We start from the raw sequence: 14,633 nt of genomic DNA on the forward strand, positions 1-14,633 counted from the left end.
GCACTTGAAAACTGTTGGTACACCCCAGTCTAGGAGAGAACAAAGAGGAAAACTCAGAATAAGCACATATGGCACTTGTTCAGACTCTAAATTCATTTCATCTGAACTGGTAAAACCCAAAAGCATCAAATCCAAAAAGATTCTCCATACATGCATTATCTACAACAAGAAATGTAAGTGACCGGCCTTCTGACTTGTAGGTCACCGGGGCAGAGAGTTGGATGAGAACAGGAGTACTCAGTTTATTGTAATTTACCAACTTTTGTAACACAGGGAGAAGTAGAGGGGAGCCCACGTCCATATACGTTTTTTAGTTTAACAAGGTTACAGCAGCTCCTGCATCCATTTGCATGTGCAGAACTTTACAGAAAACCATAACATCAATGAAAAGCTTTTTTGGCCCAACTGAAATAGCCAATACAATGTTTACATCCATATCCGCATCAAGATCGTTGTGCTGAATTTTTGCAATACACACAGATGCTATGTGACCCATTTTGTCTCAATTATGATAGGTGTCCTAGCGTTTTGGACAATCTGGGCACTCATGGTTAATGAAACAATAAGGTCAGGACAGGAGCTTGTATAGCAGGTTGTTTACTGGCCTGCTTACATTGTTAGTATGGCTGTTGCTGGGAGCGGGGCCAGCTGCCTCCACACTGTGATTGCGTGCAGGCCGCTTCAACCATGTCTTTCTCCTATGAACTATCTGAGGAGAGGGTTGGATAGCTGACATCTCTCACAATGACTGAGTTCAGTTACCTGCAGCTCGCAACACCTTGAACGACTGTAGCAGCTACAACCTCAGAGAGGGACGGATTTTCACACTGGAGGGAACGCTCTCGCACCTCGTGGTCCGGAACTAAATGAACAATAGCATTTCTCATCATTTAATCAGCGTACAGCTCTTCATGCATGTGGGACACAAAATGATGACTTAATGCATGGAGTTCAGCTGCCCGTGCTTAATAGGATTGATGTGGATGCTTCCTACAGCTCAACCGGGGATGCAATAACATGGGTGTGCTTAAAGCATTATTTTGAAAGGAGTTTACACATTTTGTCAAATCTCAAAGAAGATGGAGCCTGCAAATAGACAAGTTGACATAGGACTTGATATATTCTTGGCAATATCCATGAAAGCAACAAGGCACAACATAAAATAGCGTCAGTAATCCCAGAAGCTTGAAAGTGTTGTCGCAGTGTTTCTCATATGTGTCCCATTTCTCAACAGACTCATTGTATGTAGAAATGGGAGGTGGATAAACCATGGCAGCCGCAGAGGGCAAAACAGCAGGTGACACAGAGTGACGAGCATGCCAACTAGACAAAACAGAAGCAAATGATTGAAGTACCTGAGTTTGATTGTCCAGCACCCGTGACCGGTGGTGCAGTGCTGTGGTGAATGACTTGTTATTCAACCAATTGATGTAAAGTGTTCTCTGTAACACCATCAACCATAATGAGAATAAACAGAGGATCAACAAGAGTAGAAATTTATGCAGAGAATAAAACCACACTCATCGCCAGTCATATTGTAATTAGGTATAAGTACAACCGACCAGTATACTGAACACAACTTTATTCCACAGAAACATTAGCAACTTGAACACAGTATTTAAGTAACTTTAAGCAGGAATCCTTTACATACACAAAGAGCTGTAGCAATACACACAGAGAACTGAGGCCGAGTGCATCTTGGTTGGCTTTAAATGGAATGGGGCCCGTGGTGAGATCTGACAGTGCCCCCCACCATCCCCCCCCCCCTTCACACACGCGTGCGCGCGCACACACACACACACACACACACACACACACACACACACACACAGTCTGAGGCACCCTCTGCGCATGGCATGCCACACACGTGACCTTTTGAAAGCTTGTGATTGAGGAATCAGTTACTGAATAGGACTGGAGAGAGACTCTGTTAACTGGATGTTAAATACCATACTGATGATGAGATGCAGAAAAAGTTACGGAAGTTGGGGGGGGGGGACCACACTTTTCATGATGGTCTTTTGAGTTTTTCATTGCAAACGATAGCAATGTATCTCATTTTTGTTTTGTGTCTCAAACAAAATGGGTGAACAACTGCACATGCATTCTTACTTAAAAAACAAAAAAAGAAGTTTGTTGTAATTGCCTTGTAATGCACTCACTGTAGCCATTATTGTGAAATGCTTAATAAACACTTTTCTAGTTTATGACTGTTAATGTTTTCTTGTCTTTCAGTCTGCCAAACAGCAACAAAGTCTTAAGATATAAGTATCATATTGCACTTTTTTTCTGTGCAAAACCGATCTTGTAATTAGTTTGCTCATTATTAAATACTTTTGTGAATATTTTTGCCATTTTGTCTAATTTTACTTGTAGATAACTTAGTTATTGTGACTTATTTTGGTCTTTCAGGTTGAGCAGTCTTCGTCACAGTCCATCTGAACCAGCACTGAATCGTTCTAACTCATCACATTCCAGATCACACTCATTAACTCGCAATTTTGTTCCTATTAATAACAGTAGTAGTTCAAAATCAGAACATGTTGAAAGTGTATCCCATATTCCAGAAAAACCAATTGCTCCCAAGCCTTCTGCTTTACGATCTCCACTTCCACAACGACCACCACCATCGTCTACTCCAACTAGACTCATTCCAGAAAGGGATGATTCCATGGACATGTTGGATCATGAACCACAAAAAGAAGTAACTTTCATTCCATCCAATATAAATCATACGTCTAGCATCGATTTATCCGAATTCCTTCCTGTAAGTAGTGACTACCTGTTTTATTTATTATATTTAAAATAGAAAATTCAAGATGCAGGTTGATACTATGTAAGACAAGTGGTAATGTCACAACTATAATGAAATCCCACTTTTACACTTTTCAAAGGACTTCAAAAAATTTGTGTAAAATGAGAGAAAATGTAAAATGTGGAAAATAACGTTTTAAGCTGTAAAGTTACGTATAGGATACCCTGTTGCATTTTTGCTCTTTGTGTATGATATATGCACATAACAGGCATCAGAAGACTTGTCAGGGACTTGTTTGTTATCTATTAAAGGTTTATTATCTAATAAGAATTGCTGATGTGTAACTGATAACTGTCTGGAAAGTAAGAACATTTAACTCAATTTCAGACATCATAATCGATGTTTTTGAAAGCCTGCAGCTGTCAGTCGTTATTTAAATGATGAAATATTGCACTAGTTATGTATTTTTTCACATGTAGCATGACCTGTTTCGAGAATTTTTTCTTGTTGTCAAGAGCAAATATGTACATAAGTATTTTGTGCGGTGTTTGAATATGTGTTATTCTGCATCTCTTGCACTGTAGTTGTCTTTTTGAGGTTATCGGGTGCTGTTCCTCCTCAGTTATGTGGAAAACCACACACACTCAAACTATCACTCACATTGTTTGTTTGTCTAACATCACAAAAAATACATACATAAACATTTCACTCGACAACGAGAATAAATTGTCAAAACACATTTTGCTCAGCATGAAAAAAGTACATAATCGGTGCTGTGTTTAAACTAAAGCATTTGAGCAACGCAAAGTGAATGACGGTGTCAACAAACATTAGAAGTGGCCAAACACCAAAACATGCTAAATATGGTTTGACAGAGGTGTCACAATGATCACAACAGTCATGAAACTGGATTTGCGCTGTAGAGACAGTTTGGAAATTGTTGTTGTTGGTCATGAACCTTCATTCGAAAGAACCTGATTACTCCCATCAGCCAAGTAGAGCTCGGCAGCAGCAGGAAATGTGGCACGAGTTGTTCCAACTTTTTACATATTTACCGCATCCTGCCAGCGTAATTTTTTTCTCCAGGAACATTTTTTCGTAATGCATAAATCGCAGGAGAATTATAAATATGTTAATACAAAATCGGACGTAAATTAACACTGTGGACATAGGAAATTTGACGGTAGCGATAAAAAATGTCATAAATGGTGGGAAAACGTTAATTCCGGGAACATAAAAGCGGAGTTATGCTGTACATTCTATCTGTTGAAATAATAGCATGGCAGATGAACCCATGAATAGTGTGAGGAAGATCATTGCATGTCATCCTTTTGAAATCATGAAAGTAGTCTTTTTGGTGGGAGGTAAAACCAAGGAAAAAGAGTAATTTGCTCTGGATTGTAGATCAGAGGAGATGTGATGTAATATTGTTTTTCTTATATCTGTTTGTATGTCTCCTAGCTCTCTTCTGATGCCTCCTTAAAACAAAACAAAAAAAAGGGGGGGCAGGCAGGCATTCCTCTTCTCTCACATACAATCAGCTTGCAATTTTTTTCATATTTACATTGGGTACAGACATGTTATTTTGCAAAGTTTTGTTCACCTTAATAATGTTTGTGAAGGTCAGCAACTGAAATAATTGAGGAAGACAGTGAGTGAATGATTTTCTGTGTAATTTGTCTCATAACAATTTGCATTTTTTGCATATAACATTTGTGAATTAATTATGATAGTTTGTTTTAATATATTGAGTTTTATGAATGGTCATAACTTATAAAAAAGCACGTTTGGATCTACAGAATATCTTTGTCTGACTTGTAGCTATTGTATGAATGGTGGGCTCCATGTTGTTCCCAAGTCGTGCAGTGACCGTAAACCATAAAATGACCAAATATGCAGCAACCAGTCGCAAAATCATGTTTTATTTATTCACTTTTGCAAATCGATTTTAACCGATTAACAGCCATAATCTGTGCCTTCAGCGAATATGTGCCCTGAGTAGTAATACTGTCTTAAGCAGACGTCAAACATAAAGTGATACATCAAGAATTGACTATTTCTCGATGTATCACTTCATGTTTGACCTCTGCTTAAGACAGTATTACTACTCAGGGCACATATTGGTTGAAAACACTGATGATGGGTGTTAATTAGTTGAAATCAATTTGCAAAAGTGAATAAATAAAACATGATTTTGCGACTGGTTGCTGCATATTTGGTCATTTTAATTTTTTGTAGCTATCTGACCTAACGATCCACATAAGATAGTAAAATTGAAAATTCCTAAACCAGTCATGTGAGTAAATGACGAAGTTTTAACAGTGACTGTGGAAGGATCCTGCATTGTTATACAGAAATATTGTTTTCTCCAAAACGTTCAGTTCCTGAAAATTTGTAGCCATGGACATTTAAGAGGGTAATTTTCATGCAGTCTGCTATTTTGTAATGTCACATGAAACACTTCATATTCTGAGAACAAAATTTCTGTACTAAATTAAAAGTATTAGGGCAACTTGTACCTTCATAATCTTACAAAGCACAATAAATGTTGTGAAGGGCTCCTAAATTTATGTGCGTACATAACATTCCCCCACCCATGAACCATGGACCTTGCCGTTGGTGGGGAGGCTTGTGTGCCTCAGCGATACAAATAGCCGTACCGTAGGTACAACCACAACGGAGGGGTATCTGTTGAGAGGCCAGACAAACGTGTGGTTCCTGAAGAGGGGCAGCAGCCTTTTCAGTAGTTGCTAGGGCAACAGTCTGGATGATTGACTGATCTGGCCTTGTAACAATAACCAAATCGGCCTTGCTGTGCTGGTACTGCGAACGGCTGAAAGCAAGGGGAAACTACGTCCGTAATTTCTCCCGAGGGCATGCAGCTTTACTGTATGATTAAATGATGATGGCGTCCTCTTGGGTAAAATATTCCGGAGGTAAAATAGTCCCCCATTCAGATCTCCGGGCGGGGACTACTCAAGAGGATGTCGTTATCAGGAGAAAGAAAACTGGCGTTCTACGGATCGGAGCGTGGAATGTCAGATCCCTTAATTGGGCGGGTAGGTTAGAAAATTTAAAAAGGGAAATGGATAGGTTAAAGTTAGATATAGTGGGAATTAGTGAAGTTCGGTGGCAGGAGAAACAAGACTTCTGGTCAGGTGACTACAGAGTTATAAACACAAAGTCAAATAGGGGTAAGGCAGGAGTAGGTTTAATAATGAATAGGAAAATAGGAATGCGGGTAAGCTACTACAAACAGCATAGTGAATGCATTATTGTGGCCAAGATAGATACGAAGCTCACACCTACCACAGTAGTACAAGTTTATATGCCAACTAGCTCTGCAGATGACGAAGAAATTGAAGAAATGTATGATGAAATAAAAGAAATTATTCAGACAGTGAAGGAAGACGAAAATTTAATAGTCATGGGTGACTGGAATTCGAGTGTAGGAAAAGGGAGAGAAGGAAACATAGTAGGTGAATATGGATTGGGGGTAAGAAATGAAAGAGGAAGCCGGCTGGTAGGATTTTGCACAGAGCACAACTTAATCATAGCTAACACTTGGTTTAAGAATCATGATAGAAGGTTGTATACATGGAAGAACCCTGGAGATACTAAAAGGTATCAGATAGATTATATAATGGTAAGACAGAGATTTAGGAACCAGGTTTTAAATTGTAAGACATTTCCAGGGGCAGATGTGGACTCTGACCACAATCTATTGGTTATGACCTGTAGATTAAAACTGAAGAAACTGCAAAAAGGTGGGAATTTAAGGAGATGGGACCTGGATAAACTGAAAGAATCAGAGGTTGTACAGAGTTTCAGGGAGAGCATAAGGGATCAATTGACAGGAATGGGGGAAAGAAATACAGTAGAAGAAGAATGGGTAGCTCTGAGGGATGAAGTAGTGAAGGCAGCAGAGGATCAAGTAGGTAAAAAGATGAGGGCTAGTAGAAATCCTTGGGTAACAGAAGAAATATTGAATTTAATTGATGAAAGGAGAAAATATAAAAATGCAGTAAATGCAGCAGGCAAAAAGGAATACAAACATCTCAAAAATGAGATAGGCAGGAAGTGCAAAAGGGCTAAGCAGGGATGGCTAGAGGAAAAATGTAAGGATGTAGAGGCTTATTTCACTAGGGGTAAGATAGATACTGCCTACAAGATAATTAGAGAGACCTTTGGAGATAAGAGAACCACTTGTATGAACATCAAGAGCTCAGATGGAAACCCAGTTCTAAGCAAAGAAGGGAAAGCAGAAAGGTGGAAGGAGTATATAGAGGGTCTATACAAGGGCGATGTATTTGAGGACTATATTATGGAAATGGAAGAGGATGTAGATGAAGATGAAATGGGAGATACGATACTGCGTGAAGAGTTTGACAGAACACTGAAAGACCTGAGTCGACACAAGGCCCCCGGAGTGGACAACATTCCATTGGAACTACTGACGGCCTTGGGAGAGCCAGTCCTGACAAAACTCTACCATCTGGTGAGCAAGATGTATGAAACAGGCGAAATACCGTCAGACGTCAAGAAGAATATAATAATTCCAATCCCAAAGAAAGCAGGTGTTGACAGATGTGAAAATTACCGAACAATCAGATTAATAAGCCACAGCTGCAAAATACTAACACGAATTCTTTGCAGACGAATGGAAAAACTAGTAGAAGCTGACCTCGGGGAAGATCAGTTTGGATTCCGTAGAAATACTGGAACACGTGAGGCAATACTGACCTTAAGACTTCTCTTAGAAGAAAGATTAAGGAAAGGCAAAACTACGTTTCTAGCATTTGTAGACTTAGAGAAAGCTTTTGACAATGTTGACTGGAATACTCTCTTTCAAATTCTGAAGGCGGCAGGGGTAAAATACAGGGAGCGAAAGGCTATTTACAATTTGTACAGAAACCAGATGGCAGTTATAAGAGTCGAGGGACATGAAAGGGAAGCAGTGGTTGGGAAGGGAGTGAGACAGGGTTGTAGCCTCTCCCCGATGTTATTCAATCTGTATATTGAGCAAGCAGTAAAGGAAACAAAAGAAAAATTCGGAATTGGTATTAAAATTCATGGAGAAGAAATAAAAACTTTGAGGTTCGCCGATGACATTGTAATTCTGTCAGAGACAGCAAAAGACTTGGAAGAGCAGTTGAACGGAATGGATGGTGTCTTGAAGGGAGGATATAAGATGAACATCAACAAAAGCAAAACGAGGATAATGGAATGTAGTCGAATTAAGTCGGGTGATGTTGAGGGTATTAGATTAGGAAATGAGACACTTAAAGTAGTAAAGGAGTTTTGCTATTTGGGGAGCAAAATAACTGATGATATTCGAAGTAGAGAGGATATAAAATGTAGACTGGCAATGGCAAGGAAAGCATTTTTGAAGAAGAGAAATTTGTTAACATCGAGTATAGATTTAAGTGTCAGGAAGACATTTCTGAAAGTATTTGTATGGAGTGTAGCCATGTATGGAAGTGAAACATGGACGGTAAATAGTTTGGACAAGAAGAGAATAGAAGCTTTCGAAATGTGGTGCTACAGAAGAATGCTGAAGATTAGATGGGTAGATCACATAACTAATGAGGAAGTATTGAATAGGATTGGGGAGAAGAGAAGTTTGTGGCACAACTTGACCAGAAGAAGGGATTGGTTGGTAGGACATGTTCTGAGGCATCAAGGGATCACCAATTTAGTATTGATGGGCAGCGTGGAGGGTAAAAATCGTAGAGGGAGACCAAGAGATGAATACACTAAGCAGATTCAGAAGGATGTAGGTTGCAGTAGGTACTGGGAGATGAAGAAGCTTGCACAGGATAGAGTAGCATGGAGAGCTGCATCAAACCAGTCTCAGGACTGAAGACCACAACAACAACAACAACATAACATTATACCAATATTTTTAAACTAATGTACATCAGGGAGTGGTACCCCATGATTGACTGTTATTTGAGCTTTCATTTATTGTCCAACAAAATCACAAAAATGACCATTTTCAATTGATCATAGCAACGATCTACAGTTGCCTTAAAACTAGACAGTGTGTAAACCATATGTATGGAAAACTATGCAAATTGTTCTACACATCCACAGTAATGTAATGCTCACTGCTTCTTTATGTTTTTAATATTATTCCTTTTCATCAGTTCGGACCCTCCACTGCAAAAGATATAACAGTGTGAAAATAGGATTGTTTTATTCAGCCTGCAGCACTTTGCACTGTTCCAACAAAGTATGCACTCTCACCCACATTTCCAAATAGTGTGCTGTTATTCAGAATATTGTGTTCACTGTAAGCATCAGTTACTTATTGAATTATTTTAGAATTTGGATATCCTCAGTGAACATGTTTTTTTTAACTACTGGCACACACAGTTTGTTTTTCCCGTACCATGCTGAAAAGCTCTTATTTGTGTGTTCACTGTAATAGAGATTTTTCTTCTTACTGTATCTGCTGCAAGCCTACTTACCATTCTTTTTGATGTTCTTTGATTCTTAACTACACATATAATCTTTTCTATTTATGTTTTCACACTAACCTTTTTCCCCGTGGCTTTACCCATGTATGCTTTTGACACATATATTGCATACATCTCCTCCTCCTCCCCTCCCCCCTCTGCATCCACCTCATCCTCCAACCTCTATCTGTCCATATCCTCCTCCCCATTCTGTATCTCAGTCGTGTCCTCCCCACTCTCTGTGTATCTCCATCTCCTCCTCCTCCATCTCTTTGCCCATCTAATCCATTCCCTCTGTCTATCCATATCCTCCTCCACCTCCCTCTGTCCGTATCCTCCTCCACCTCCTTCTGTCGATCTCCTGCATCTACCTCTTTCTGCCTATCTCCTCCTCCCCCCTCATCCGACTATCTCCTCCTCCCCCCTCTGTCTGACAATCTCCTCCTCCACCCTCTGTCTGACTATCTCCTCCTCCCCACCTCTCCCTATTTACCTCCTCTTCCTCCCCACCTCTCCCTATTTACATCCTCCTCCCCACCTCCTCCCTATTTACATCCTCCTCCCCACCTCCTCCCTATTTACCTCCTCTTATACTCTTCCCCTGCCCATCTCCTGTGCCCTTCCCCTGCCCGCCTCCTCCTGTGCCCTTCCCCTGCCCGCCTCCTCCTGTGCCCTTCCCCTGCCCGCCTCCTCCTGTGCCCTTCCCCTGCCCGCCTCCTCCTGTGCCCTTCCCCTGCCCGTCTCCTCCTGTGCCCTTCCCCTGCCCGTCTCCTCCTGTGCCCTTCCCCTGCCCGCCTCCTCCTGTGCCCTTCCCCTGCCCGCCTCCTCCTGTGCCCTTCCCCTGCCCGTCTCCTCCTGTGCCCTTCCCCTGCCCGCCTCCTCCTGTGCCCTTCCCCTGCCCGCCTCCTCCTGTGCCCTTCCCCTGCCCGCCTCCTCCTGTGCCCTTCCCCTGCCCGCCTCCTCCTGTGCCCTTCCCCTGCCCGCCTCCTCCTGTGCCCTTCCCCTGCCCGCCTCCTCCTGTGCCCTTCCCCTGCCCGCCTCCTCCTGTGCCCTTCCCCTGCCCGCCTCCTCCTGTGCCCTTCCCCTGCCCGCCTCCTCCTGTGCCCTTCCCCTGCCCGCCTCCTCCTGTGCCCTTCCCCTGCCCGCCTCCTCCTGTGCCCTTCCCCTGCCCGCCTCCTCCTGTGCCCTTCCCCTGCCCGCCTCCTCCTGTGCCCTTCCCCTGCCCGTCTCCTCCTGTGCCCTTCCCCTGCCCGCCTCCTCCTGTGCCCTTCCCCTGCCCGCCTCCTCCTGTGCCCTTCCCCTGCCCGCCTCCTCCTGTGCCCTTCCCCTGCCCGCCTCCTCCTGTGCCCTTCCCCTGCCCGCCTCCTCCTGTGCCCTTCCCCTGCCCGCCTCCTCCTGTGCCCTTCCCCTGCCCGTCTCCTCCTGTGCCCTTCCCCTGCCCGCCTCCTCCTGTGCCCTTCCCCTGCCCGCCTCCTCCTGTGCCCTTCCCCTGCCCGCCTCCTCCTGTGCCCTTCCCCTGCCCGTCTCCTCCTGTGCCCTTCCCCTGCCCGCCTCCTCCTGTGCCCTTCCCCTGCCCGCCTCCTCCTGTGCCCTTCCCCTGCCCGCCTCCTCCTGTGCCCTTCCCCTGCCCGCCTCCTCCTGTGCCCTTCCCCTGCCCGTCTCCTCCTGTGCCCTTCCCCTGCCCGCCTCCTCCTGTGCCCTTCCCCTGCCCGCCTCCTCCTGTGCCCTTCCCCTGCCCGCCTCCTCCTGTGCCCTTCCCCTGCCCGCCTCCTCCTGTGCCCTTCCCCTGCCCGCCTCCTCCTGTGCCCTTCCCCTGCCCGCCTCCTCCTGTGCCCTTCCCCTGCCCGCCTCCTCCTGTGCCCTTCCCCTGCCCGTCTCCTCCTGTGCCCTTCCCCTGCCCGCCTCCTCCTGTGCCCTTCCCCTGCCCGCCTCCTCCTGTGCCCTTCCCCTGCCCGCCTCCTCCTGTGCCCTTCCCCTGCCCGCCTCCTCCTGTGCCCTTCCCCTGCCCGCCTCCTCCTGTGCCCTTCCCCTGCCCGCCTCCTCCTGTGCCCTTCCCCTGCCCGCCTCCTCCTGTGCCCTTCCCCTGCCCGCCTCCTCCTGTGCCCTTCCCCTGCCCGCCTCCTCCTGTGCCCTTCCCCTGCCCGCCTCCTCCTGTGCCCTTCCCCTGCCCGCCTCCTCCTGTGCCCTTCCCCTGCCCGTCTCCTCCTGTGCCCTTCCCCTGCCCGTCTCCTCCTGTGCCCTTCCCCTGCCCGCCTCCTCCTGTGCCCTTCCCCTGCCCGCCTCCTCCTGTGCCCTTCCCCTGCCCGCCTCCTCCTGTGCCCTTCCCCTGCCCGCCTCCTCCTGTGCCCTTCCCCTGCCCGCCTCCTCCTGTGCCCTTCCCCTGCCCGCCTCCTCCTGTGCCCTTCCCCTGCCCGCCTCCTCCTGTGCCCTTCCCCTGCCCGTCTCCTCCTGTGCCCTTCCCCTGCCCGCCTCCTCCTGTGCCCTTCCCCTGCCCGCCTCCTCCTGTGCCCTTCCCCTGCCCGCCTCCTCCTGTGCCCTTCCCCTGCCCGCCTCCTCCTGTGCCCTTCCCCTGCCCGCCTCCTCCTGTGCCCTTCCCCTGCCCGCCTCCTCCTGTGCCCTTCCCCTGCCCGCCTCCTCCTGTGCCCTTCCCCTGCCCGCCTCCTCCTGTGCCCTTCCCCTGCCCGCCTCCTCCTGTGCCCTTCCCCTGCCCGCCTCCTCCTGTGCCCTTCCCCTGCCCGCCTCCTCCTGTGCCCTTCCCCTGCCCGCCTCCTCCTGTGCCCTTCCCCTGCCCGCCTCCTCCTGTGCCCTTCCCCTGCCCGTCTCCTCCTGTGCCCTTCCCCTGCCCGTCTCCTCCTGTGCCCTTCCCCTGCCCGCCTCCTCCTGTGCCCTTCCCCTGCCCGCCTCCTCCTGTGCCCTTCCCCTGCCCGTCTCCTCCTGTGCCCTTCCCCTGCCCGTCTCCTCCTGTGCCCTTCCCCTGCCCGCCTCCTCCTGTGCCCTTCCCCTGCCCGTCTCCTCCTGTGCCCTTCCCCTGCCCGCCTCCTCCTGTGCCCTTCCCCTGCCCGCCTCCTCCTGTGCCCTTCCCCTGCCCGCCTCCTCCTGTGCCCTTCCCCTGCCCGTCTCCTCCTGTGCCCTTCCCCTGCCCGTCTCCTCCTGTGCCCTTCCCCTGCCCGTCTCCTCCTGTGCCCTTCCCCTGCCCGCCTCCTCCTGTGCCCTTCCCCTGCCCGCCTCCTCCTGTGCCCTTCCCCTGCCCGTCTCCTCCTGTGCCCTTCCCCTGCCCGCCTCCTCCTGTGCCCTTCCCCTGCCCGCCTCCTCCTGTGCCCTTCCCCTGCCCGCCTCCTCCTGTGCCCTTCCCCTGCCCGCCTCCTCCTGTGCCCTTCCCCTGCCCGCCTCCTCCTGTGCCCTTCCCCTGCCCGCCTCCTCCTGTGCCCTTCCCCTGCCCGCCTCCTCCTGTGCCCTTCCCCTGCCCGCCTCCTCCTGTGCCCTTCCCCTGCCCGCCTCCTCCTGTGCCCTTCCCCTGCCCGTCTCCTCCTGTGCCCTTCCCCTGCCCGCCTCCTCCTGTGCCCTTCCCCTGCCCGCCTCCTCCTGTGCCCTTCCCCTGCCCGCCTCCTCCTGTGCCCTTCCCCTGCCCGTCTCCTCCTGTGCCCTTCCCCTGCCCGTCTCCTCCTGTGCCCTTCCCCTGCCCGCCTCCTCCTGTGCCCTTCCCCTGCCCGTCTCCTCCTGTGCCCTTCCCCTGCCCGCCTCCTCCTGTGCCCTTCCCCTGCCCGCCTCCTCCTGTGCCCTTCCCCTGCCCGCCTCCTCCTGTGCCCTTCCCCTGCCCGCCTCCTCCTGTGCCCTTCCCCTGCCCGCCTCCTCCTGTGCCCTTCCCCTGCCCGCCTCCTCCTGTGCCCTTCCCCTGCCCGCCTCCTCCTGTGCCCTTCCCCTGCCCGTCTCCTCCTGTGCCCTTCCCCTGCCCGCCTCCTCCTGTGCCCTTCCCCTGCCCGCCTCCTCCTGTGCCCTTCCCCTGCCCGCCTCCTCCTGTGCCCTTCCCCTGCCCGCCTCCTCCTGTGCCCTTCCCCTGCCCGTCTCCTCCTGTGCCCTTCCCCTGCCCGCCTCCTCCTGTGCCCTTCCCCTGCCCGCCTCCTCCTGTGCCCTTCCCCTGCCCGTCTCCTCCTGTGCCCTTCCCCTGCCCGCCTCCTCCTGTGCCCTTCCCCTGCCCGCCTCCTCCTGTGCCCTTCCCCTGCCCGCCTCCTCCTGTGCCCTTCCCCTGCCCGCCTCCTCCTGTGCCCTTCCCCTGCCCGCCTCCTCCTGTGCCCTTCCCCTGCCCGCCTCCTCCTGTGCCCTTCCCCTGCCCGCCTCCTCCTGTGCCCTTCCCCTGCCCGCCTCCTCCTGTGCCCTTCCCCTGCCCGCCTCCTCCTGTGCCCTTCCCCTGCCCGCCTCCTCCTGTGCCCTTCCCCTGCCCGCCTCCTCCTGTGCCCTTCCCCTGCCCGTCTCCTCCTGTGCCCTTCCCCTGCCCGCCTCCTCCTGTGCCCTTCCCCTGCCCGCCTCCTCCTGTGCCCTTCCCCTGCCCGCCTCCTCCTGTGCCCTTCCCCTGCCCGCCTCCTCCTGTGCCCTTCCCCTGCCCGCCTCCTCCTGTGCCCTTCCCCTGCCCGCCTCCTCCTGTGCCCTTCCCCTGCCCGCCTCCTCCTGTGCCCTTCCCCTGCCCGCCTCCTCCTGTGCCCTTCCCCTGCCCGCCTCCTCCCGTGCCCTTCCCCTGCCCGCCTCCTCCCGTGCCCTTCCTCTGCCCGCCTCCTCCCGTGCCCTTCCCCTGCCCGCCTCCTCCCGTGCCCTTCCCCTGCCCGCCTCGTCCTGTGCCCTTCCCCTGCCCGCCTCGTCCTCTCCACCCATCTCTGTCCATCCTCTCCTCCTTCTCCCCCCGACCCCTCTCACTTTTTCTCGGGCCCCTCTCCACTCCGCCTTCTATCCATCCCAACCTGTCCTCTCTGTCTGCCCATCTCCTATTCCAGGACAGCCTATATGGCAGAGGCTGAAAATTTTTGTGCGCTCATATCTCATTGCCTATTGGAGGTAGGAAGTTGTAAACTCCACTGATGTTTGCTGGTTGTGTGCCAAATTCGGTTGAATTAGATGTAGGTGTTTAGGAGGAGATCCAGGACTTACATTATTGTACCTTGTTGTCAGTTACTCAAAGTGACATATACATAAAGTATTCTCATTACTGTCTGATATGGATCGAGTGGAAGCTACTTTTCACCACCTTGGAGCACTCCACAACTTTTGCAGAATTCCCAGAGACATCTGTATAAAAGCAGTCAAGGGACAATCTGCCAATGTCAAGTTGAAATATCATTGTCAGTATCAAACAGAAAACTCAGTGGCTGATAGTTTCTGCAGTTCATCTAGTTTTCTTTAATAATCTTGATGAATAAGATCTTTTTTTT

General features: G+C 49.7%; 1 protein-coding gene across 2 annotated transcripts in view; it reads left to right on the forward strand.

Annotated features, from left to right (window-relative positions):
* The window catches only part of LOC126458554 (katanin p80 WD40 repeat-containing subunit B1), a 147,068-nt gene that overhangs the window by 59,060 nt on the left and 73,375 nt on the right, over window positions 1–14,633 (forward strand). For both annotated transcript variants that reach the window (XM_050095675.1, XM_050095676.1), the window contains one exon: window positions 2,413–2,767. In XM_050095675.1, the coding sequence (XP_049951632.1) occupies window positions 2,413–2,767 (355 nt within the window). The remainder of the gene's footprint in view (window positions 1–2,412; window positions 2,768–14,633) is intronic.

This window comes from Schistocerca serialis, chromosome 2, assembly GCF_023864345.2.
Source record: "Schistocerca serialis cubense isolate TAMUIC-IGC-003099 chromosome 2, iqSchSeri2.2, whole genome shotgun sequence".
Lineage (NCBI taxonomy): Eukaryota > Metazoa > Arthropoda > Insecta > Orthoptera > Acrididae > Schistocerca > Schistocerca serialis.